The sequence below is a fragment of the Lepidochelys olivacea genome (genome assembly GCF_965140295.1).
Source record: "Lepidochelys olivacea isolate rLepOli2 genome assembly, chromosome: 1".
NCBI lineage: Eukaryota > Metazoa > Chordata > Testudines > Cheloniidae > Lepidochelys > Lepidochelys olivacea.
Window position 1 is genome coordinate 306,286,342 of NC_140411.1, and position 22,465 is coordinate 306,308,806.

Consider the following 22,465-nt stretch of genomic DNA (forward strand, 5'->3'; position numbering starts at 1 on the left):
ATAGGATCCAAGATGAAGACTCTGAGGGCAAGGAGGGGCAGATGCCTGGTAGAACCTCCATTAAAGGAAAAAGAGCAAAGAGGAAGAAACTAATTCTAATTAGGTTCCCATGGAGAAGGCCTAATTGGGCAGAGGTGTACCTAATCACCAGTCTTGGTGTGCTCTGTGTTCATGGAAGAGGCAGGAGTGCAGCATGCCGCCCCATCACAGATACCAGTGCCATTAAATAAGAATGTGTAGATGATAAAGAATGGGATGGATGATATGAACAGATGAGTTAAATTGAAGAACACATCTAAATCTCAAGAGTTAAGCCATATAAATATAATCTATATATCTGTCATATAGATATAATCAAATATCCACCATCTAATCACAAAGGCATGAATTATAATGACAAGGTCCAACTCTGAGAAAAAAGATCACAGACATCTAACTAGATGCTGATGAAAAATGATGCATTAACCATGAATTGCACATGACAGCCCAAGAGCAGATGGGGGTTCAAAAGTACCTCTGTAGTGACAATCACCTCAACAAAGGGTGGACAAACTCCCTGAGGGCATGTCTATACTACAAAATTAAGTTGACCTAACTTATGTCGACATACAGCTGCTGCAGAAATTACATCACTTGTACATGTCTACACTTTGCTATGTCCTCACCAGGACTGCATGCACTGATTGAACTGTCAGTGTGGGGTTTCACGGAACAGCTTCTGAAAGCCAGCAACAGTTGATGTAAGCAACACAGTGTCTACACTGACACTGCATCGACCTAACTACATTGACTCTACACCTCTTATGGAGGTCGAGTTATTACGTTGGTGCAGTGTGCGAATTACATCGGTGGGAGTGAAATTTTAGTGTAGACATGTACATAGTTAGATTGACATAAGCTACCTTGTATCAACCTAATTCTGAAGTACAGACCAGGCCTGAGTCTCCACAACTGATATAAAAGGCCCAGAATCATTTCCCAACCCACTAACATCACCTTTGTCTCATAGAGATTAAGCTTCAGACAGTTTTTCTCTCCTCTACGTTCCATTCTCAGTGAGGCACTGGGAAAGCAAAGCTACCACACTATCTGTATGTGATAAAAAAAGTGAAAAAAATACAGAGCTGCAAGTCATTCATAGACTGATGGCGGTGCAGTCCAAATAATCTCCCCATCTCCCCAAAAGCTCCATGTAGGTGTTAAAAAGGAGTGTCCAAAAGAAGCCTTGTAGAGAAACACCTTGCCCCAATTCGCCGTATAAAACCACTTGGAAAGATAAGAACAAAGCCATTAAAGAGAGAGAGAGGCCACTGAAATCTGGTCCCCATTGAAGTCAATGGCAAAATTTCTATTTACTTTAGTGGAACCCGAATGTAACTTACCATGTTCCCAGCCGAAGAACAAGGTGATTCTATGAAACCTTGTGGTCAATGGTATCAAAGACTGAGAATAGACCTAAAAGAATCAGCATAGACATCTGTCCTTTGTCCCTTGCTAGGAAATCATTGGATAAATAACATTAGACCAAACACTCTGCCATATTCAGGCAAAAAAAAAACCCCAACAACAAACAAACAGGACTGAAATGTTCAGATAGAGAGAAGAAAAAACAGTATGAAGAGGTGGCTTCTTGAGCAAGGGCTTAACCATCAGTAAGATAATGGCACCCTAACCTCCCAAAAGATGTTAACAATCCTGATTTATAATTCATCCCATAACTCCCTGCTTGAATTTATAAGCCACGTGGGGCTAGAAGCCAATTTACAGGTCACAGGTAAAAGTTTCCCTAAAACCTCAAGCATTTTAGGGAGCAAAAGTATCCTAAACTCTGTAAGAAAAGTCAGACAAATCTGCACCCACAAAAGCAGTCAGATCAGTTCTATCAAATAGAAGTGCCGTGAAGTGAATTGTTGTTTCCACACAATGCCCAAAGTCAGCAAACTAAAATGGCAGTAGATTAAATGCCAGCTTTGTATTAAGCAAAAAGACATGAGGTGGTTGTTCCTGTGATGTAGGTGGGGAAATATTATTATCCATTATCCCTTTTATACGGATAGCAATACTGTGATTCAGGGACCTTGGAGCCCAAGCTCTAGGACATTCCCCCAGGGTGTCACAGAGCCTGGGCTGCAGTCCAAGCTTGAACATCTACACCACAATGAAACAGCCCCATGGACTCACAGGGCTTGGGCTGAGTTAGCTGACACGGGCCAGCCAGGGGTGTTTAATTGCAGTGTAGACATACCCAAAGTGATCTCGCTTGAAGACACTAGGTTTGATTCTGAATTACCCTGCACTTTATGAGAGGTTTCAGACTAGCAGCCGTGTTAGTCTGTATCCACAAAAAGAAAAGGAGGACTTTTGGCTTAGAGACTAACCAATTTATTTGAGCGTGAGCTTTCGTGAGCTTCATCCAATGAAGTGAGCTGTAGCTCACGAAAGCTTATGCTCAAATAAATTTGTTAATCTCTAAGGTGCCACAAGTCCTCCTTTTCTTCCTGCACTTTATGTAGACATTTACCTCAGCACAAAATGGATGTAAAACACTAAGTCAGAATGATAACATTTGACACCCACTTTGCACTGATATAAGTGACTATACATGCTGCAAGGCAATAGAGACTGTCATCCACTATGTTCTAGGGGGGTTAAGAGCATGCCTCAGCATCAAAAGTGCTGGGTTATAATCCTAGTTCTGGCACTCACTTGCTGTGTGCCCATATGCAAGTTGTTTGACCTCTCTGAGTGCCAATTTCCCCATCTGTAAAATGAGTATAAACATATTAATTTTTGTCAAATACTGGTTTTATAGTGCCTGGATGAAATAATGTCAGTAAATGCTATATAAATACAAAATATTATCAAGCCTGTCAGTAACAAAGATTGGAGTAGAACTCCAGAGTTCAGAGCTCCCTTCCTCCATTCGTACTCTAGAGTAGGGGTTCTGCTTCCTCCATCAGGATATATAGGCTACTAGAGATTTTAAACATCCTTACAAATATAGATTGCACAGTGGCCTCACAGTGTTTGAAGCTGCTTTATATAGAGCAGAAAAAACAAATAGCAAAATTTAATGCAACTATGTGTCCACAATACTACAAGGTATAGACGAAGCAAAACAACAACAAAAACCTCAGAAAATACTACTGTACATATCTTAAAAATAAATTGTCAGTTTTCTTAATATTAAAACTTCTGAACTATTTTCCTTCAAATATGGATTCTTGTTTAAATCACATTAGGATCTACAAAGCAAGACAAATTTGATGCCCCTTTGACATGTATACACATTTCTCTTTTGGGTTTTTCCCCCCCATATGAAAATTCCACAATTTCTTAAAGGATTTTGCTGAAACTCTATAAAAAAAATTCACCTCTGGCATGATACCAAGCATGGAAAATTCTAGTACCAAACAAATTAGAGGTTAAAATAGAAATTGCATTATAACCTTGAGTGGTCACTTTTGCTGTAATGAGAGATGAGAAATTTTGTTTCCTGGTTAAATGTTGCAGAAGTTAGTTCAAACGTGACCCAAAATGTGGGCATTTTGGAATTAAATACAAAAGACAAAAATTATACCCCAAAATATTATACAAATTATTAGGCGTCATTCACGTTATATCAGGCCACTTGCATATATATTACCCTGTATGTCACAACAGGATCCTGTATGTCACAACAGGATTTCATGATGTTATATGATGTAGCACTGAAAGTTTATACACAATTATGGCTTGAACCAAATATACTCAAAACTTTGTATTTAAACCTCACAAAAACTTTTGTAACCTTACAAAAAAGTACAAATACTTTTGCAATGATGTAATTATACATTATGTGTATGAAAGTGACCTTACAGTGATATAGCACCATTAAATGTGATGAATCCAAAGCACTTAAAAATGTCCTAACTGTACAAAATATACATGCTTGCTCTCAGTTCTGTGTCTGTGTGTGTACTTTGTAGATGACATGTATGTCCTATACACGTACAAACACATAATAATTTCACCCACTTAAAAAGAGCAGTTGGAGAAAGATAGCAACTGTTAACACAGGAAATGTTAACCAGGCACACCCAGTGACAGTGTATTACTGGAAGTGAATCATACTATATCCAACTGAAACTGCAAGGGGAATTAATGAAAGCAGAATGTAATTAACCAAATTAGAATTTGGCAAGGATACCAGGCTTAACGCTCTTGCTTTTAATAACAAAAGTGTCACTGGATCTTCAATGACTGTATCAGAATATTGGTTTGACATCTCATCTGTAGATGGTGGTTCTCATCTGTAGGGCTCAATCCTGCAAGGTGCTGAACAGTGCATTCCAGCCTAGACCAATAAAGCACTTCAGCCCATGCTGAATTTTAACTTTGTGAGTGAGTCTCTGGCTAGGACTCAGCAGCATTTTGCAAGATCAAGTCCATAGTGCCCCCAGTAGTAAGTCCTGCAGCTCCAGGACTTTTGCTAGGCTCTCTCATCCAACTACTGAAGAGGCCTGACCCCAGGGTGCGGGACAAATTTTATAGTGGGGGTGCTGAGAGCAACTGAGCCAAACTGTAAACTCTGTATATAATGGAAACCACATCAAGCTTGGGGGTGCCGCAGCACCCCCCTGCACTCCTAATTCCAGCAGCTATGCCTGACCCTGAGGAATTTGTGCCATCCAATGAGATTACAGCTTGAATTAGTATGGCTGCAGACATGAATGTTATAAAAATGTAGTTCGTGGTTGCTATTGAAGAGCTGGCAGTTACCACAATTCAGTATTTGAAATACCATAGTTCCTTTTCCAAGGAAAATATCATGCTGATAAGCAAACTAATTTCCTCATGTAGGGAAATACTGTGGTATTCCAGATATCACAGCATGGTAACTGTTGGTAGATGTCTTTTTAGTGGAGACTACATATATGAAACATATGTAACCCTTCTGCCCGTCAGAGTTGGCAGCAACAAGGGCCGGGTTCAATATCTAGGGGTTCCATTCCAATAACACAATGCAAACCGGCTCGAGCCCCCACCCAGTGACCTGGGAAAAATATATACCACCCCCGCTGGGCGCCTCCAAGAGGCAATACTTCCCCTCTCGCAAGCACATAGTCTGAGTGTAGCAAAAGTCTTTTAATAACAGAGAGAAACAATGTGGCATTATGTTGGGGAAACACCACCAACAGGATTCATAACACAACCCATGAGCAAAAACAACCCCACCCCAGGCAAATTGGGGCATGCCCTTTTCCCTTTGGTTCTTGAGTCCAGCAACCCCAAATCACCCAAAGTCCCAAAAGTCCAATGCCCCAAAAGTCTCTGTCCCTGGTCAGGGCAGCCCCAGAGTTCGAAAGTTTATCGGCGGAGCTTTACCTCCCAACCTGGGTGGAAATGGGACGGGGGTAAGAGGCACCTTACGTGATCTGAAGCTGACCGCCCCATAGCTCCATAGCGGCGCTCCGCCAGCCGCCCCACGAACTCCTTCGCTCAGCTGCGCTCCGCTCCGCCAGCCGCCCCACGAACTCCTTCGCTCAGCTGCGCTCCGCTCCGCCAGCCGCCCCACAAACTCCTTCGCTCAGCTGCGCTCCGCTCCGCCAGCCGCCCCACGAACTCCTTCGCTCAGCTGCCCCACGAACTCAGCTCCACGGCCCACAAGCAGCTCCTGCCATCCACACACTGCTCCGCGTCGAACTGCTCCACAATATATCTTCAGGCTCCCCCACTACTTAACACAACACTCAGTGATTTCAGCTCTTAGGTGAATTCAGCTTATAGTAGGGGAGCCCCAGTGCTGGTGCACTGTCAGCCCAAAGTGAGCTCAGCAGCCTATAACTAGACTTCTAATGAAATCAAAATTAGCTCTGATATTCCACAGTGGAGAGAGGAGGAAGTGCAATCAGCATGTAAGGCCCTCACCAAGGGGCCCATGCCACCAAGTACTACTACTTGTCCCCAGCCTCTCTCCATTCACACAGTTTTGGAACCCATGACCCTTGCCTAGCGAGTGCTACTTAGTTGATGGTGAATCCCTCCATCATAACAAAAGGCCACGTACAGTTCCAAGCACAGTTCCCATAATCAGGGTAATAACAATTTATTCTTCCTGCCCCAATAACAGAGACACTGGGGATCCCACAGCAGCCAAAGTGACCATTTGGGCAGCTATGGTCTCATTCTAGGCGTGGTGGGTGTGCCTATGCAAATGAGATCGGCCCCTGAAGTTCTTTTCCACAACTTGCCACACCTCACCACCAGATGTCAGGGTGGAGCTCATCCTGACACTGCTTACATCCTCCCCCCAGCCGAGACTTTGTCGTCCCGACAAATCACACTCCCTTTATACCAACTCATTGGTTTCCTCCAAAGGGCCTCAGGAAGCCCACTTTAGCTTCCACAAGCCTGTGTGCTAAATGTATTGGCTCCTCACTAGTCACCCCAGGTGCATCATAAGTTAACCGTTTCACTGGTCTTATCACCCTGTCTCGTCTATTGAGAATCTCTGTTGCCGAGGTAGGGGGAACATCCTCTTGAGTGACGGATGGAGAGGCTTCCCTGGAGGGTCCCTCGGCTACTGGCGTAGGCCCCTGCACTCCTAGTTCTAACGCTGGAGGGTCCAAGGTGCCCAGGACATCCTCTACCTGTCTGTCCCCATTGTCCAATAACCTGTGTGTGTCATCACAGGGGGGTCTCATCAGCAGCACCGGGGTATCAGAAATGGGCCTAAATAGTTCCGCCATTGGGTTTAGGGCGGAAGAGGGAAAACTCTCGTTTGGTTCAGCTGATCGAGACTGAAATCTTGTCTCCATCCCAGGATACACCAGGGTTGTGTCTTCCTCCTCAGACTCACTCTCAGATGTGCAGAATAGGGGTAAGTTAGCTGCAGGGGGCCCACTGTCTGTGTTGGATGGCGGCTTTGGTCTAGCACCTCTGTTCTGCCCGGCGGCCCTGCCGTGGCCCATCTCACAAGGGGTGCTTACCAATTCCCCCACAGGGAGCAAAAGGTTTCTATGCACCGTCTTTATTTGCCCTGGACCGTCTTCAGGTTTGATCTTGTAGACTGGCAGATCTCCCAGCTTTTCCATCACCAGGTAAGGTATTGCCTTCCATCTGTCAGCTATCTTGTGTTTGCCAGCAATACCCAAATTTCGCAGCAGGACTCTGTCCCCCGGCTGGAGCTCCTGCGAACGCACTCTAGCATCATATCGATGTTTGTTGCGGTCTGCGTTCTTCCGAGCCGCAGCGGTAGCTAAGCGATAAGCATCCCGCAGCTTTTCTCTTAGTCGGGATACATACTGCTGATGAGTTTCATAGCTATCTCCATCCTCTGATACACCAAAGCACAAGTCTATGGGTAATCTTGGTTCTCGCCCAAACATCAAGAGATATGGGGTGACTCCCGTAGCATCGTTCTTTGTGGCATTGTAGGCATGCACCAGAAATGCGACATGCTGGCTCCAGGTTGCCTTCTGCTCTGGTCGCAAAGTTCCCAACATATCTAATAGGGTTCGATTGAACCTCTCGGGCTGAGGATCACCTTGGGGGTGATAAGGCGTTGTCCTAGACTTTTTAATTCCTGCTATCTTCAGCACCTCCTTCAGAAGGTGACTCTCAAAATCCCGCCCCTGATCAGAGTGTATCCGAGCCGGGAATCCATAGACTGAGAAATATTTGTCCCACAATACTCGAGCAACGGTGGTGGCCTTCTGATCACGTGTGGGATATGCTTGTGCATACCGTGTAAAATGGTCAGTCACTACTAGAATGTTTCCAACATTCCTCTTGTCTACCTCCACAGACAAGAAATCAATGCATACCAACTCCAAAGGTTTGTTGCTGGTGATGTTCTTGAGATATGCAGCCCTCGTGGGCAGAGTTTTCCTTTGAACACATCGAGCGCAAGTCTCACATTTCCTGCGAACATCTTCAGCCATTCGGGGCCAATAGAACCTACTACGAATAAGTTCCAGGGTCCTCTCCATCCCTAAATGCCCAAAGTCATCATGCAGGGCCCTCATGGCCAGGGCTCTGTACTTTTTTGGCAGTACTAGTTGTGCTCGTTGTTTTTGTAAAGGGTCAGTGGTCATTCGGTGTAGCACTCCCTGAATCAGTTTTAGTTTGGTCCATTCTCTCAATAGTAGTTTACCCTCCGGGTTAGGTGGGACAACCGCAGCTGGGCTTCGCCCCTCCCTTTTGGCAAGTAGTGTATCACGAATGTCAATATCTTGCCGCTGGGCTTCTTGCCAGTCAGCCGCATTGAGCATGGGCAAAGGAGATTGGTCTAATGCAATATAGTTCACCGAAGCAGAAGGCATGCATTCAGGGGGCAGGCCCAAAGCTTCTGCAACACATCCCTGAAAGTTTTCACGGGCCTCTGGCTCTCGGCGACTCACACTGCAAATAGCTCTCACTCCATCTGTGGGTATCACAGCAACTTCTGGAGCCTGCGGACGCCTGGACAATGCATCTGCATCTACATTGCTTCTCCCTGATCGGTACTGAATGCTGAACTCATAGCTAGCCAAGGCGGCCACCCATCTCTGCCCTGTAGCATCCAGCTTAGCACTTGTTAACACATAAGTCAGTGGATTGTTGTCTGTCCACACCTGGAACTGAGCACCATACAAGTAGTCTCGAAATTTCTCAGTGATGGCCCATTTCAAGGCCAAAAACTCCAGCTTGTGGGTGGGATAGCGAGTTTCACTATCAGACAATCCTCGGCTGGCAAAGGCTACCGGTTTACATTTGCCTTCCACTTCCTGGTACAGGACTGCTCCCAGACCCTCCAAACTGGCATCAGTATGCAGGATAAATGGTTTGCTTGGGTCGGCAAAAACTAGGACTGGAGCATGAGTTAGGCAAGTAATGATTTCTCGAAAAGCCCTTTCACATCTCTCATCCCACCGTGGCCCAAATGGTGCAAAGGGGCCATTGTGTCTCTGCACAGGAGGCTTTGGGGACCTCCCCTTATTCTTGGACTTAGATTTGTTCTTGCTGGACTGATGTCCCCTGGTAAGATCATTCAGAGGCTTTACAATCGTAGCATAGTTTTTCACAAATCTGCGGTAGTAGCCACTAAATCCAAGGAAGGTCTTGAGTTCTCTGTAGTTACTTGGACGTGGCCATGTAGTGAGTGCTTCTATTTTATCAGGATCGGTACTCACACCTTCTTGGGACACAATGTGACCCACATACTTCACTGAGGTTCTGCAGAACTGGCATTTGTCAATTGAAAGCTTCAGACCATAATCCTCCAACCTATCAAGCACTTTAAGAAGTCTTTCTTCATGCTCCTCTAAGGTTCTTCCAAACACAATCAGGTCATCCAAATAAACTAACACTTGCAGTAAATTCATGTCTCCCACAACTTTCTCCATGAGACGTTGAAAGGTGGCAGGTGCTCCAGAAATCCCTTGGGGCATGCGTTCGAACTGATAAAACCCTAATGGGCAGATGAAGGCTGTCTTCTCCTTATCTTCTTCTCCCAGAGGGATCTGGTAGTATCCACTTCGAAGATCCAACACAGAGAACCACTGGCTTCCCAGCAAACAGTCTAAGGCGTCTTGCACTCGAGGCATAGTGTACTGGTCGACCACAGTACGGCTGTTTAGGGTGCGGTAGTCAATACACATCCGGATTTTCCCATTCTTTTTGCGGACTACCACAATGGGTGAGGCGTATGGGCTGCGGGACTCTGTAATGATGCCATTCGCAGCCAGCTCCTGAAGATGATGTCGCACATCTTCCATCTCAGAGAGAGCAATCTTCCTAGATCTCTCCCTGAAAGGTCGAGAGTCATGTAGTCTGATATTGTGCTCTACTCCTTTTGCACATCCCACATCCCACTCATGCAGTGAGAACACCTTGGATCTTTCACAAAGTTTCTTCCTCAGGCGATCTTTCCAGTCCTCGGACACTGGTGAATCTCCAAAGTCAAACTTTGCTGGGTCTATTGCCGAAACTGGAGTTTCATACTGGGGTTTTACAATCGACTCAGGCTCAAAGAGGTCTGCTATCTTTTGTCCTTGCTTCACAAAAATATCACGACTCGTTTCATTAGCAATCAGTATAGTCACCCTTTCCTGGGCTTCAGCAGGTAGGGTTATGACTCCACTGGGGACCAGCACTCCTTCAGGGAGCTCTCCTCCCATCGGCTGCTCTATCATTGCTAACGTCCCTTTACTGCCTTTCAGACAGGTACTCATGACAAGCACTTCTTGCTCCGTCCTTGCAGGCACTACTAAGGGGGTTGTGCCCGCGTACTTCAGTGCCCCAAGCGGTAGCTCAGATGTGTCCCTTTTAGCGCTCTCAATTTTCCTATAGGCTTCAGCACAAAGCGTATGGATCATCAGGGTATTCAGGTACTGGTCCCCAGCCCGCCTTCTGCAGTAATCCGCGAGTACCTTGAAGAGACTGGAGTTGGTCCCTATCAGCACAGACACATCGGAAGTCCCTTTAGGGTCAGGGCATATTAAGGCAGCTGTGTCTACCTCTTCTCTTACCCCAGCAACCTCCTCTGGGAATTCCAGGTGCACTATGACATACCCTTGATAGGGGTATTCATCCATGCTGAGGCCACATAGGCCAAGGCCAGTCAGTGGCTGTATAGGCAGGTGCCTAAGCATCTGTTGGTAGAATGACTGAAATATAATAGTCACTTGAGATCCAGTGTCAAGCACTGCTTTACACTCCACCCCTTCGATCCTCACCATGACCTCTGCTCGAGGCCCTATCAGTCCTGCAGGGATCCCAGCTGGACAGTCTTTTCTGGGGGAATCTTCAAATCCTGCAGACCTGGGGGGTCCCCGTCCCCAGACCCTCTGGCAGCTACCGGATCTCTCCCAACTGATCCTCAGCTTTCCATACACTAAGGAGGGGTTTTCTTCATTACGGCACTTGGCAGCACTGTGTCCATCCTGACCACATCGGTAGCAGAAGAATTGACCTTTCCCCCTTCGCCTGGGGGGGATGGTGGCTCTAAGTGCGGGCTTCTCAATCGCCACAGTTTGAGGCTTCTTATTCCTAGAAGTCTTAACTCGGTCAACGGTACTTTGCAGCTCAGCTATCCGTTCCGTCAGGACCTGCATTTGTTGGGCAAGTTCCTCTCTGGTGCTCACCATCAGTACACTGGCCATTTGCAGTGGTGTTGTGCTGGCTGGCTCCGATGTTTGGGCTTCCCAAAACTCACTGGCAGCCTGCCTTTCTTCCTCCTCTCTGACCTCTTTTATCAGCTGGGAGTAACTTGGGGGATGTTCCCGTCGTTCTCTTAGCCGGAGATGAAGTAGAATCGGGTTCTGATACTGAGTTCCTCTTACAATTTGAGCCAGTCTGGTCTGATCCATCTGCTCAGCAGTCACTGCTCCCCTCATGACAGCTCTCTGAAGCAGTCTCTCCAGTCTCTGTATGTAGGCTGAAGCCTTCTCGCCCTTTTGTTGTCGGGAATTAAGGAACTTACAGTAGCTGTCTTCAGGGCCCTCTACGCTCCCAAAGTTGTGTTCAAGGGCCTCTAGGCAGTCCTTCACACTGACCCCAGGGTCAATGAGCTTCAGGGTGCGAATCACATCTAATGCTGGGCCGCCAAGGCTCTCTATAAGGCATCTTCGCTTTTCTGCATCTGGTACGGCCCACTCTTGCAGCATTTCAGTGGTATGCTCTAACCAGGGTTCAAACTCCTCCTCCCCAGCAAATAATCTTAACTTACGACAAGAGTCTGACTCAGCATGGGGCAGCACAACCTTTTCCAATATTTGCCCCAGAGCTTTTGTCCAATCATCAGCCGAGGCTGCAGCCTCCGAGCTAGAAGCTGCTGAGCCAGGGCCCAACAAACCTGACATATTAGCCATTATACAAACAGTAATTTCCTCAAAATATAAGCACAAACAAAAAAAATATAAATTGTTTCCCAATGTAGTGGATCACTCAACAGGTGCTTGCGAGGGGTACTGACCCAGGCGATCCCGGACGAGCCCCCAAAAATGTAACCCTTCTGCCCGTCAGAGTTGGCAGCAACAAGGGCCGGGTTCAATATCTAGGGGTTCCATTCCAATAACACAATGCAAACCGGCTCGAGCCCCCACCCAGTGACCTGGGAAAAATATATACCACCCCCGCTGGGCGCCTCCAAGAGGCAATACTTCCCCTCTCGCAAGCACATAGTCTGAGTGTAGCAAAAGTCTTTTAATAACAGAGAGAAACAATGTGGCATTATGTTGGGGAAACACCACCAACAGGATTCATAACACAACCCATGAGCAAAAACAACCCCACCCCAGGCAAATTGGGGCATGCCCTTTTCCCTTTGGTTCTTGAGTCCAGCAACCCCAAATCACCCAAAGTCCCAAAAGTCCAATGCCCCAAAAGTCTCTGTCCCTGGTCAGGGCAGCCCCAGAGTTCGAAAGTTTATCGGCGGAGCTTTACCTCCCAACCTGGGTGGAAATGGGACGGGGGTAAGAGGCACCTTACGTGATCTGAAGCTGACCGCCCCATAGCTCCATAGCGGCGCTCCGCCAGCCGCCCCACGAACTCCTTCGCTCAGCTGCGCTCCGCTCCGCCAGCCGCCCCACGAACTCCTTCGCTCAGCTGCGCTCCGCTCCGCCAGCCGCCCCACAAACTCCTTCGCTCAGCTGCGCTCCGCTCCGCCAGCCGCCCCACGAACTCCTTCGCTCAGCTGCCCCACGAACTCAGCTCCACGGCCCACAAGCAGCTCCTGCCATCCACACACTGCTCCGCGTCGAACTGCTCCACAATATATCTTCAGGCTCCCCCACTACTTAACACAACACTCAGTGATTTCAGCTCTTAGGTGAATTCAGCTTATAGTAGGGGAGCCCCAGTGCTGGTGCACTGTCAGCCCAAAGTGAGCTCAGCAGCCTATAACTAGACTTCTAATGAAATCAAAATTAGCTCTGATATTCCACAGTGGAGAGAGGAGGAAGTGCAATCAGCATGTAAGGCCCTCACCAAGGGGCCCATGCCACCAAGTACTACTACTTGTCCCCAGCCTCTCTCCATTCACACAGTTTTGGAACCCATGACCCTTGCCTAGCGAGTGCTACTTAGTTGATGGTGAATCCCTCCATCATAACAAAAGGCCACGTACAGTTCCAAGCACAGTTCCCATAATCAGGGTAATAACAATTTATTCTTCCTGCCCCAATAACAGAGACACTGGGGATCCCACAGCAGCCAAAGTGACCATTTGGGCAGCTATGGTCTCATTCTAGGCGTGGTGGGTGTGCCTATGCAAATGAGATCGGCCCCTGAAGTTCTTTTCCACAACTTGCCACACCTCACCACCAGATGTCAGGGTGGAGCTCATCCTGACACTGCTTACACATATAATATATCAATATTACACACACAAAAAAACCCTTTGTTAAAAGAACATTAAGGTTGCTAAATCAAGCACCCAAAATTTAGGAAATCCAAGAATTAAGATTGCCTTAATTTGGCCCCCTTGTACATATGTATTATGATTAAGGTTAAGATTCTGTCATGGGTATTTTTAGTAAAAGTCAGGGTCAGGTCTCAGGCAATAAACAAAAATTCACAGAAGCCTGCAACCTGCCCCTGACTTTTATTAAAAATACCCTGGGGGTTGGGGGAGACTAAAAGTCAGAGCACTGTCGGGGGCTGACTTCCGGCAGCTGCTCCAACCCAAGCCACTGCTTCGGTCCAGGAGCTGCTGGTCCAACGGTCAGCCCACCAGTCAGCTGCTCTGGCAGCCCCAGGGCTGACCCCTAGAGACTGCTGCTCTGGGGACCACAGCTCCAGCAGGCCCAGGGACCACAGCTCCAGCAGCCCTGGGGCTGGCCACCAGGTGCTGCTCCAGTTCCACCGCTGCTCCTGGAACAGGGGCAGACAGCTGTTGCTCCAGCCGCAGGGGGGCTGACCCTACCCCGGATGCTGCTTCTGCCCTGCCTCAGAAGAAGTCACAGTGATCCCAGAAAGTCACGGAATCCATGACCTCCATGACAGAATTGTATCCTTAATTATGATACAGTCTTTAATTGCATGATCACATTACTATTTTTCCAGGTTACTTTTTTTTTTTTTGCTGCATTGCAGTAGCATCCAAAGTCTTCTGTCAGGATCAGGGCCTGATTCTACTAGGCCTTATACAAACACAAAGTAAACGGTAATTTCTTTTCCAAAATAAACTAGATTTTCTTGCTTTTGTAAAGTCCTACTGAATGCAGTAAAGCCCAGCTCTAAATAGAGTTTTAGTTTCTTTATAATATCTATTCCACTTTAATCATCTGCACTGATGTTTTTCCACCCACATGACTAGACCAAAATCAATAATCCCTGATTTATTCTAAAATTAGCTGGCAAGAGGCACTCATATGGTGAGCAGCCATCATTGATCCATTAGACCTTGAAATTCATGTCACCATCCATTGAGGAGGAGTCATACATGTTAAGAATAGATACCTTCAACAAACACATGTATTTCTAATAGCTATACTCGTTTGGTCCATCTTCTTGAGTGTACAGTATCATAACAATACCTGTAATTGTAAATTTCCATTTCTGCTTGATAGAAATTAATACATCAGATGACATCTAAATTGCAGTGCTTGCATGTTAAATGTTAGGACAATCTGTCATTCACATTTACACCCTGTCTATACACCTCTTAAATCATGTTAATATTGGACCTTAAATTATAGCACAATTTTGTAAAATGATTCTTGTCGGTCTACCTTATCCAGGAAAAGTATGTTAGCACCTTTCTACTTAAAAATGACTCTTGTTAATTCTTTCTAATTATAACTATAGACAGGGCCTTAATAACGCTTTTACACTGGTGTCACTTGCATCCCTAATGTGGAAGAAAGTCTAAAGTTAGAACCATTTTGATTATCCATTTCATGTATTATGTAAAATGTTATTTGTTTTATTCCTTCAGATTCAAAAAGTAAAAACCAAGTATTTAATTCCTTATCATTTACCTCATTTGTTCAGTGTAACCAGGTGACTCAGCTGGCTTTAAATTCTGAAGTATGGATATGAATTTCAAAACATGCATTGATTTTTTTCTGCACTTTAATCCATAACTATCAAGTGACGAAATTGTTGATGAAATTGTTGCTCATACATTTACTATACAATAATATCTGAAATGTCAGAAATACATCCTATTTTTAAATAGAGGGGGGAAATTGGGATATCTGAAATACCTCTCAGTATCTGGCTTAGTGTGTGCTAACAGCTCACACAATGGAAGGGATATATAGATGGGACATATAGTCTAGTGATTCAGGACTGGAACAGGACTCTAAAGATCTGAGTCCAACTTCTGGTTTTGTCATAGAATTGCTGTGTCACCTGGGGAAACTCAGTAAACCTCTCTCTCTCTCTCTCTCTCTCCACTTACTCTGTAAGATCACAGATAACAATACTCCCTTTGCCCAACCCTTTGTCTGCTGGTCTATTTAGACTATCAGTGCTCTGGCACAAGAGCTCTCTCTTACTAGGAGTATTTCCAGGGCCTAGGGATCCCTTTTGCAGTTGGATGTTAAAGGTACTCCAGTAATTAAACTTTAAATAATTACTTATTAAAAATATTGACTTTTAAAGGACAATCACTGTATATTGGGAAATAAACTTGCTTTATTGCTAACTAATAAAAACAATACCTGTTTCTTTTTTCTTTATTTCCATGTAAAACATCAAGTTAGCAAGTGCTCCAAGTTTCAGACCTCTGTACTTGTACCCAGCACAAATTGCAGCACCTTCTACATTTATCTTTAACCTGGTTAATAATTGTACACTGCTTGACCTGGTACTTAACGCTCAGATATATTATGTATGAAAACTGGCTATTTTTATCTTTGAATAATGAGCAGCAAGCTTGTTCATTATTCACAAGAGAAAAATGAACTAGTTTCAGATTCCCACATACAGTATATGCCCAGAAGAAATGTTACTACTGACCATATACATAAATGTCCATGGTCTAGCCCAGTGGTACCCAAACTTGTTCCTCCGCTTGTGCAGGGAAAACCCCTGGCCACAATACCTGCCACGTCCGCAGGTTCAGCCGATCATGGCTGCCAGTGGCTGCAGTTCGCTGCTCCAGGCCAATGGAAGCTGCTGGAAGCAGCGCGGGCCAAGGGAAGTACTGGCCACTGCTTCCAGCAGCTCCCATTGGCCTGGAGCAGCGAACTGCAGCCAATGGCAGCCACTATCGGCCGAACCTGCAGACGTGGCAAGTAAACCAGCCCGGCCCGCCAGGGGCTTTCCCTGCACAAGTGGCGGAACAAGTTTGGGAACCACTGGGCTAGCCAAAGGCTTGGGCAAATAAGACCAGGGCCTCATGTATCCCATACAGCTATGGAATTTGGTGTGGAATCAACTCCTTGCTGTAGAGTTGTGTGCTGGGCTATACATTTAATTCCTTTTTAAAAATGTTCCTGGCCCTTCTGGGTGCAAAGATAACCTAAGAATGTGAATTCAAAGCAAACTAATGAAGTGATACCTGACTACCGTGAGGTGGACCTGTGGCCCCTCGTCTGGACCACACCTATTTTAGTTTTTGTACTGGCCTCTGTAGAGCTGTTACAAAAACCTATTCTGTGGCAGGCTGGATACATAAGCTTCCTTGCTTTGCCACTCCCTCAAAGTAACCCGCATGCAGCCCTTATGAAGGGATTAACTCCGACAGAGAGCTGTATACCAGTCTTCCACGACATGAATGAGTTTCACCCACAGAGTCCTGCTTCATACTGGTATAACTCATGAAAAACTGGTACTAAGCATTTGTTTTGACAGCTCAGTTACAAACACAAGAGAACGTCCTCTCTGATATCAAGAAATGTCTCCACAAAGATTGCCTCAGAACTGTTTACTGCAACAATCTAAATTAACAAACTGCATTATTGGTTCTATACATATTAGACAGTTTCTAACCCAGTACTTTATCTTGTTTGTTCTAAGATTAGTATCTCATGATCCACATGCTTTATATATTTTTAACTCAAAATTATTGAAGAAAGAAAATATTTGCTCACCAGTTTTATTTTTGAAGAGTCTATAATTTCCACAATATCGATAGTTTGGTCTTTCTCCTTCATTTTTCTCTTTCAGTAATCTTGTAAACAATATCTAGGAGAGCTATGCTGAAGCTTATGTACCTAGGTGAACTTTGATTCTTCCTTGGACTTTCAGACTAATCTGGTGTAGAATGTGATTGACAAAGCATTCACATTGACGTTATGCACGTTTTTCAAGTTACCCACAGTAAGCAAAGAGGGTTGTTAATATTTACTCTGTACCTTTCTCTAGAATGGTTTTGAACCCTAACAGTTTATGAAAATTGCCAAATGACATCAGTGCTTACTGACTGAAAACTACCCATACAATATGCAGCACTGGGCTGCCTAGTCCAGCATTATTTTGTGCACCCTTTAACGCAAAGGATTCCTGCCTGAATGATCACAGTAGTTATTCAATAAAGTATTTAGAGAAATATCCTGATATTTTTTCTGTGTGGTTTCTAGCAATGGGACAGACAGTAATTTTTTTGTAATCCATTCAATTACCAAATTGTAACCACCAGTATTTGACAAATAATTAATATGAATACAAATTATTAATGCCATGATGAGCAATTGTGACCTCAAAGACCTTGTGACAGCAATGGGATTTTGCAGATAGATAGAATTGTGCATTCATCATGGTTCAGAGTGATTTAATGAGAGCTTTTTATCCACTGCTGTTAACATAATCATAAAAATTACAGATGAATAAAGACCTATTAGGTCATCTAGTCCAAACCTTGGTCAGGGTAAGATTATTCCCTACAGAACATTCCTTTTGCTTTGCAGGTTATCAACATCACAAGGACTAGCCTGGATTGAGCCACTAGGCAACTGACAATTGCTTAATCAATTGTTTCCCTGTAAGGGCTACAAGGCTCATCTATGTCCTTTCCTCTCTTACAGGCTGTCTAATGGGTTATTCCCTTGTAACACGCTAGCTCGCTTTTGTGGGTTCTGTTGTTCTTTTCTGCACTTGTGTATTATCCCCTTGTGAAAGGGTGTACCTAGCCTTTGCAGCTCCCTACAGAAAACACGGCAGTCCCAATACATCCCATCCAAGAAAGCAGCAATACAGGAAAAAAAAGGTGCACAAAAAGTAAGTTCTCCAGGCCTACCTAGAGGGACCTCACTGAAACAGCCATCTTGGAAACTACAAAGGCCCGGTCCTTCTAGGGCTACCAACATCCAATCAGAGCCCAATCAGAGCCCAGCAAGCTCAGATAAAAGGAGATGCTGGGCCCTAGTAGGCCAGTCCCTGGCTGACACCAGAGGATTAAAGAAGCATGCTTCTCTCTGGTTATAGGAGCATGAGGATTAGCCAAGGTTTATTGCTGGCTGCATTTGTGTAGCTGGGTTTGCACAGGGAGAGAGGGATCTGATAACTTTGGCCCTCTTATAAGGATGAAGATAAAGAGGCCTAGGGAAGTAGCAGCAACAAGTTGAATTGAGAAGTTTCTGGTTGTTGTTTATTGGGTTCCTGGTGTAGTGGGTGGGCCCAGGTTCCCCAAGAAGTGGACTGGGCTCACTTGGAAGCCCTAGAAAAAGTTTAAGTGTAAAGGACTCACAGTTGAGGCTGAAGATCTTGGAGAGGGCAGATAAACCCTTAAACCCCTATAGAGATTTTTGGCTATGAGTCTTGTGGTATAACTGTAGAACGGATAGAATAACTCACAATGTTTGATGTATTAAACCTCTTTTTTATTCATGAATATTTTGGGCAAATACTTCTTGTAGATTTTATGAGACGAGGTTTTTTTCAGTAACCTGTGAACAAGATTAAATTTGCCTAGGTCACATGGTTTGTTTCTATTCCTTAAATGAATGAGCATAATTCCTGCAATCATGTTTCTGGTGCAAGTACTTATAGTTACTAATTCAAAATGTGCTTTTCACCAGTATTCTCCAGTATTTGCTTATAATTCACTGTTCTCAGGAAATATTACTGCTAGCAAACTAATTGACTAGAATATACATAGAAGAAATGGATACAAAGTAAAACCATTAAAAATTGTGAAGGAATATTCAAAGGCTTTTTTTGTTGGCTTTCTCAGCACTAGAGGTGGTCAAAAAAATTGACACTTTTTTCCATCTAAAAAGTCATTCTTTCTCTTTCTCAAGTTCTTCTGGTGAAGCTAATTCATACTGCATGAATAATTAAATATTCACTGGGCTAGACAGAAAGAAAAAGAGACTGACCCCATAGCCTAGTGGTTAAATCACTCAGCTAGGATATCAGAAATTTGGGTTCAAGTTCCTCGCTGGCCTGATGCAGAGTAGAGACTTGAACCTGCATTTCCTAAGTGAATGCAGTGTCCTAATCACCAGAATATTGGTTGTTCTTTGGTGGGTCTCTGTGCTTTTTCATGAAGACATTCAAAAGGTCTAGGTTTCATTTTTGCTCTGTATTGAAATTAAAAATTTCAAAACCTCTATTTTTTTTCAAGTTAGAATTCTTGTTTCCCAGCCAGCCCAACTTAGCACTTTATGGGTGGAGCTCAGGTCCTTGCAGAATGGTTGGTTTTAGATAAGAATCCAGATGGCAGGATTCTAACAATCTTCTAATTCTTATGATGTAAGGTTTGGTGAAAATCATGTGAAGTAGAAGCCATTAAAAAAAGTCACTGCTCATCAGTAGTTGATACACTGCGATTATCTAAAATACTGCAGTTATTTCTTAAAGTATTAGTATTTGTGGTATTTCAGATACCCCTGTACAATAACTATTGGCAAATAATCTTTTCATAGAGGCCACTGTTCTTGGCAAACTACCAGTATAGTGTTCCCATGAGTCTTGGAAGCATATATATATATATAGTAACACAAACAAAAGCTATGGTTAGTGATAGCTAGGATTGCACCACGACACTTCAGTTGATCCAAAACCTGAAAAGCCTGGAAATAAAAAGTCTCTTGCATTCCTTGACATTTTCACATTTCCTGCTACACTGTCTATAACAGGCTCCATAAGGCTTTCACTTCCATCTCCAACAGATTCCAAAAGCAATGTGTTCCCCAACTTCATTAAACTTGCACTTTGATGCAAAATCTTAATGGTGAGGTCATATACTTTATATCAACAGTGACAGTCACACATTCCAAGTCTTTGGAAAGTTAATACACTTCAGCCATGCTGAGGTTGCTGTTAAGGTTTTGTGTTAAAGTGCAAGTTTGGTGAAGATGGAGAGCTGGTAGCTTTTTGGCATCTGTGACCATCTCCAGCTATAGCAGTACTTGTACCTACAACAGAACCTCAGAGTTATGAACACCAGAGTTATGAACTGACCAGTCAACCACACACCTCATTTGGAAGCAAGTGGCAGAGACCAAAAAAAAAAAAAAAAAAAGAGAGAGAGAGAGAGAGAAGCAAATACTATACAGATCAGTACTGTGTTAAATCTAAACTACTAAAAAATAAAGGGAAAGTTTAGAAAAAAAGATTTGACAAGGTAAGGAAACTGTTTCTGTATGTCTTTCATTTAAATTAAGATGGTTAAAAGCAGTATTTTTCTTCTGCATAGTAAAGTTTCAAAGCTGTATTAAGTCAATGTTCAGTTGTAAACATTTGAAAAAACAGCCATAATATTTTGTTCAGAGTTATGAACAACCTCCATTCCCAGGTGTTCATGACTCTGGGGTTACATTGTAGTTAATTTAACCTTTCTTTCATTACAGGTGGCAGCTAAGTAATAATTACTACAGTTGCAGTCGGCCGATTGTCTTAATATACATGTTGCATTCAACGCATCAGTCCTCAGTGTTCAAAGCTCAAGGACGCTATGTTACTTTCTAGAGTTGACACTCAGGCCACTGACGACGGGAGCAAAGGGGACAATTTTCCAGGGGCCTGGGTGATTTAAAAGTCCCGGGAGCCCCGGGCCCTTTTAAATCGCCCATGCGAGTTGCAGGGCTGCTAGGCGCTTGCAGGGTGGTACTGCAGGAGGCGAAGGCAGCCGAGCAGGCATGTGGAAGCCTGGCTGTGCCGGAAGAGCACAGCCAGCAGCAGCTCGCTGGGCACCAGCCAGTGCAGGCACAACATCGCCCAAATGTCAGGTGGACCGTGTCCACATGGGCACAGCTTGCGTGCGCGTGCACCAGCCGCTGCACGTGGTCCAGCTCCGCGCCCATGGGCTGATGCCATACCAGGCCAGCAGCAGCGTGGGGCCTGTCTCCAGCCCGCCCTCCATGATACGCAGTGGCAGTGACTCCCCACCCCAGCGACCCTTTCTTGGGGGCCCATTGACAGTTCTGCCCTGGGGCCCAGAATTGCTGATGGTGGTGCTGCTAACACTAACAACAGTCAAAATAAGAGGTGTCATCGTATTGGATCCTCATGATTATGGAAAAACGAGTCTCGATCATATTCTGTTTTACTTTTAATTTTGTTTTTCTAACTAAAGTTCTAGATTATATCAGCAAAATGGTGTTTTGGGTTTGTTATTCTTTCATTGCTGTAGTACTGCTGAAACAATGCTAGTCTTACATCTCCTTTGAGCAATACATGACGGTAATAGATATGCTTTATTTGAAACCAATGTTTCATGGTCGGAGACAGAACTGGGGTCTACAAATACTTGCATAAGTATTGAGGCAGCTAGATTAAACATTCTCTGTCCCCTTATCTTTCTTTGCATAAGTGATTTTAAAAGTTGGTGATAAAAGATACCCCTGATCTAAAGTAGAAACTTAAGTGCAGAAGAAATAGAGCTAGTGCATTCTCCACTCTGAGTAGTTCTTAAATCAGGGGCCCAGGGATAGATGGTTTTCTGATATAAGGAAATTTAGACCAAATTTCAGTAAAAGCCAGATGACCAGCTGCTTTAGCATAGGTGGAGCTGCAATGAGCACCTACAGGATGGAAGGAGTATGTTCCTGTTTTCACTTTTCTGACCCTACTAATACCACAACTATAATTCATTAATTAAGGGGCAGATTATGAACCTCTGATCAATTATTCACATAAGTAGTCCCATAGCCTTTAATGTGAACATTTAAGTCACACATGAATGCATCCAACTAAAACAAACATCAGTTTAGAACTACACACAATGGACAGCAATACAAATTCCCCAACCACATCAACCACCCACTAAGATTAGGAAAGAAAATGGTCTATGGATTAGACCCTGTGAAGCCAAAGTTCACTGAAAAGGTGAGCTTTACATGGTATGTGGAAACCTAACAAGCTGAGTTCTAGCAGAGCGTAAGAGGGAATGTGTTTCAGAACTGAGGAACAAACCATAGACAATGACAGAAGCACAAATTTAAAGTGTGTCTCTAATGCTTCTGTAGATCTCAGCTGCCACAGTGGAGTATAAGGAGAGGGAAGACCACTAAGTGAGCCATAATCACCTAGGGCCTGATTCTGATCCATCTGACAACAGTGTAAGAGTTACGTCAGGCCCTTGTGCAGAAGCACAGGGGAAGGCACA

General features: G+C 44.4%; 1 protein-coding gene across 3 annotated transcripts in view; it reads right to left on the bottom strand.

Moving 5' to 3' along the window:
• TFEC (transcription factor EC) overlaps positions 1-22,465 on the bottom strand; it is a 75,564-nt gene that overhangs the window by 27,075 nt on the left and 26,024 nt on the right. The window contains exon 1 of one of the 3 annotated variants that reach the window (XM_084625765.1): positions 17,007-17,154. The exons of the other annotated variants lie outside the window; for them this stretch is intronic. Coding sequence (XP_084481891.1) covers positions 17,007-17,069 — 63 coding nt within the window. The 5' untranslated portion in view covers positions 17,070-17,154. Of the gene's footprint in view, positions 1-17,006; positions 17,155-22,465 lie in introns of those variants that run through there. 3 annotated transcript variants of the gene reach the window in all.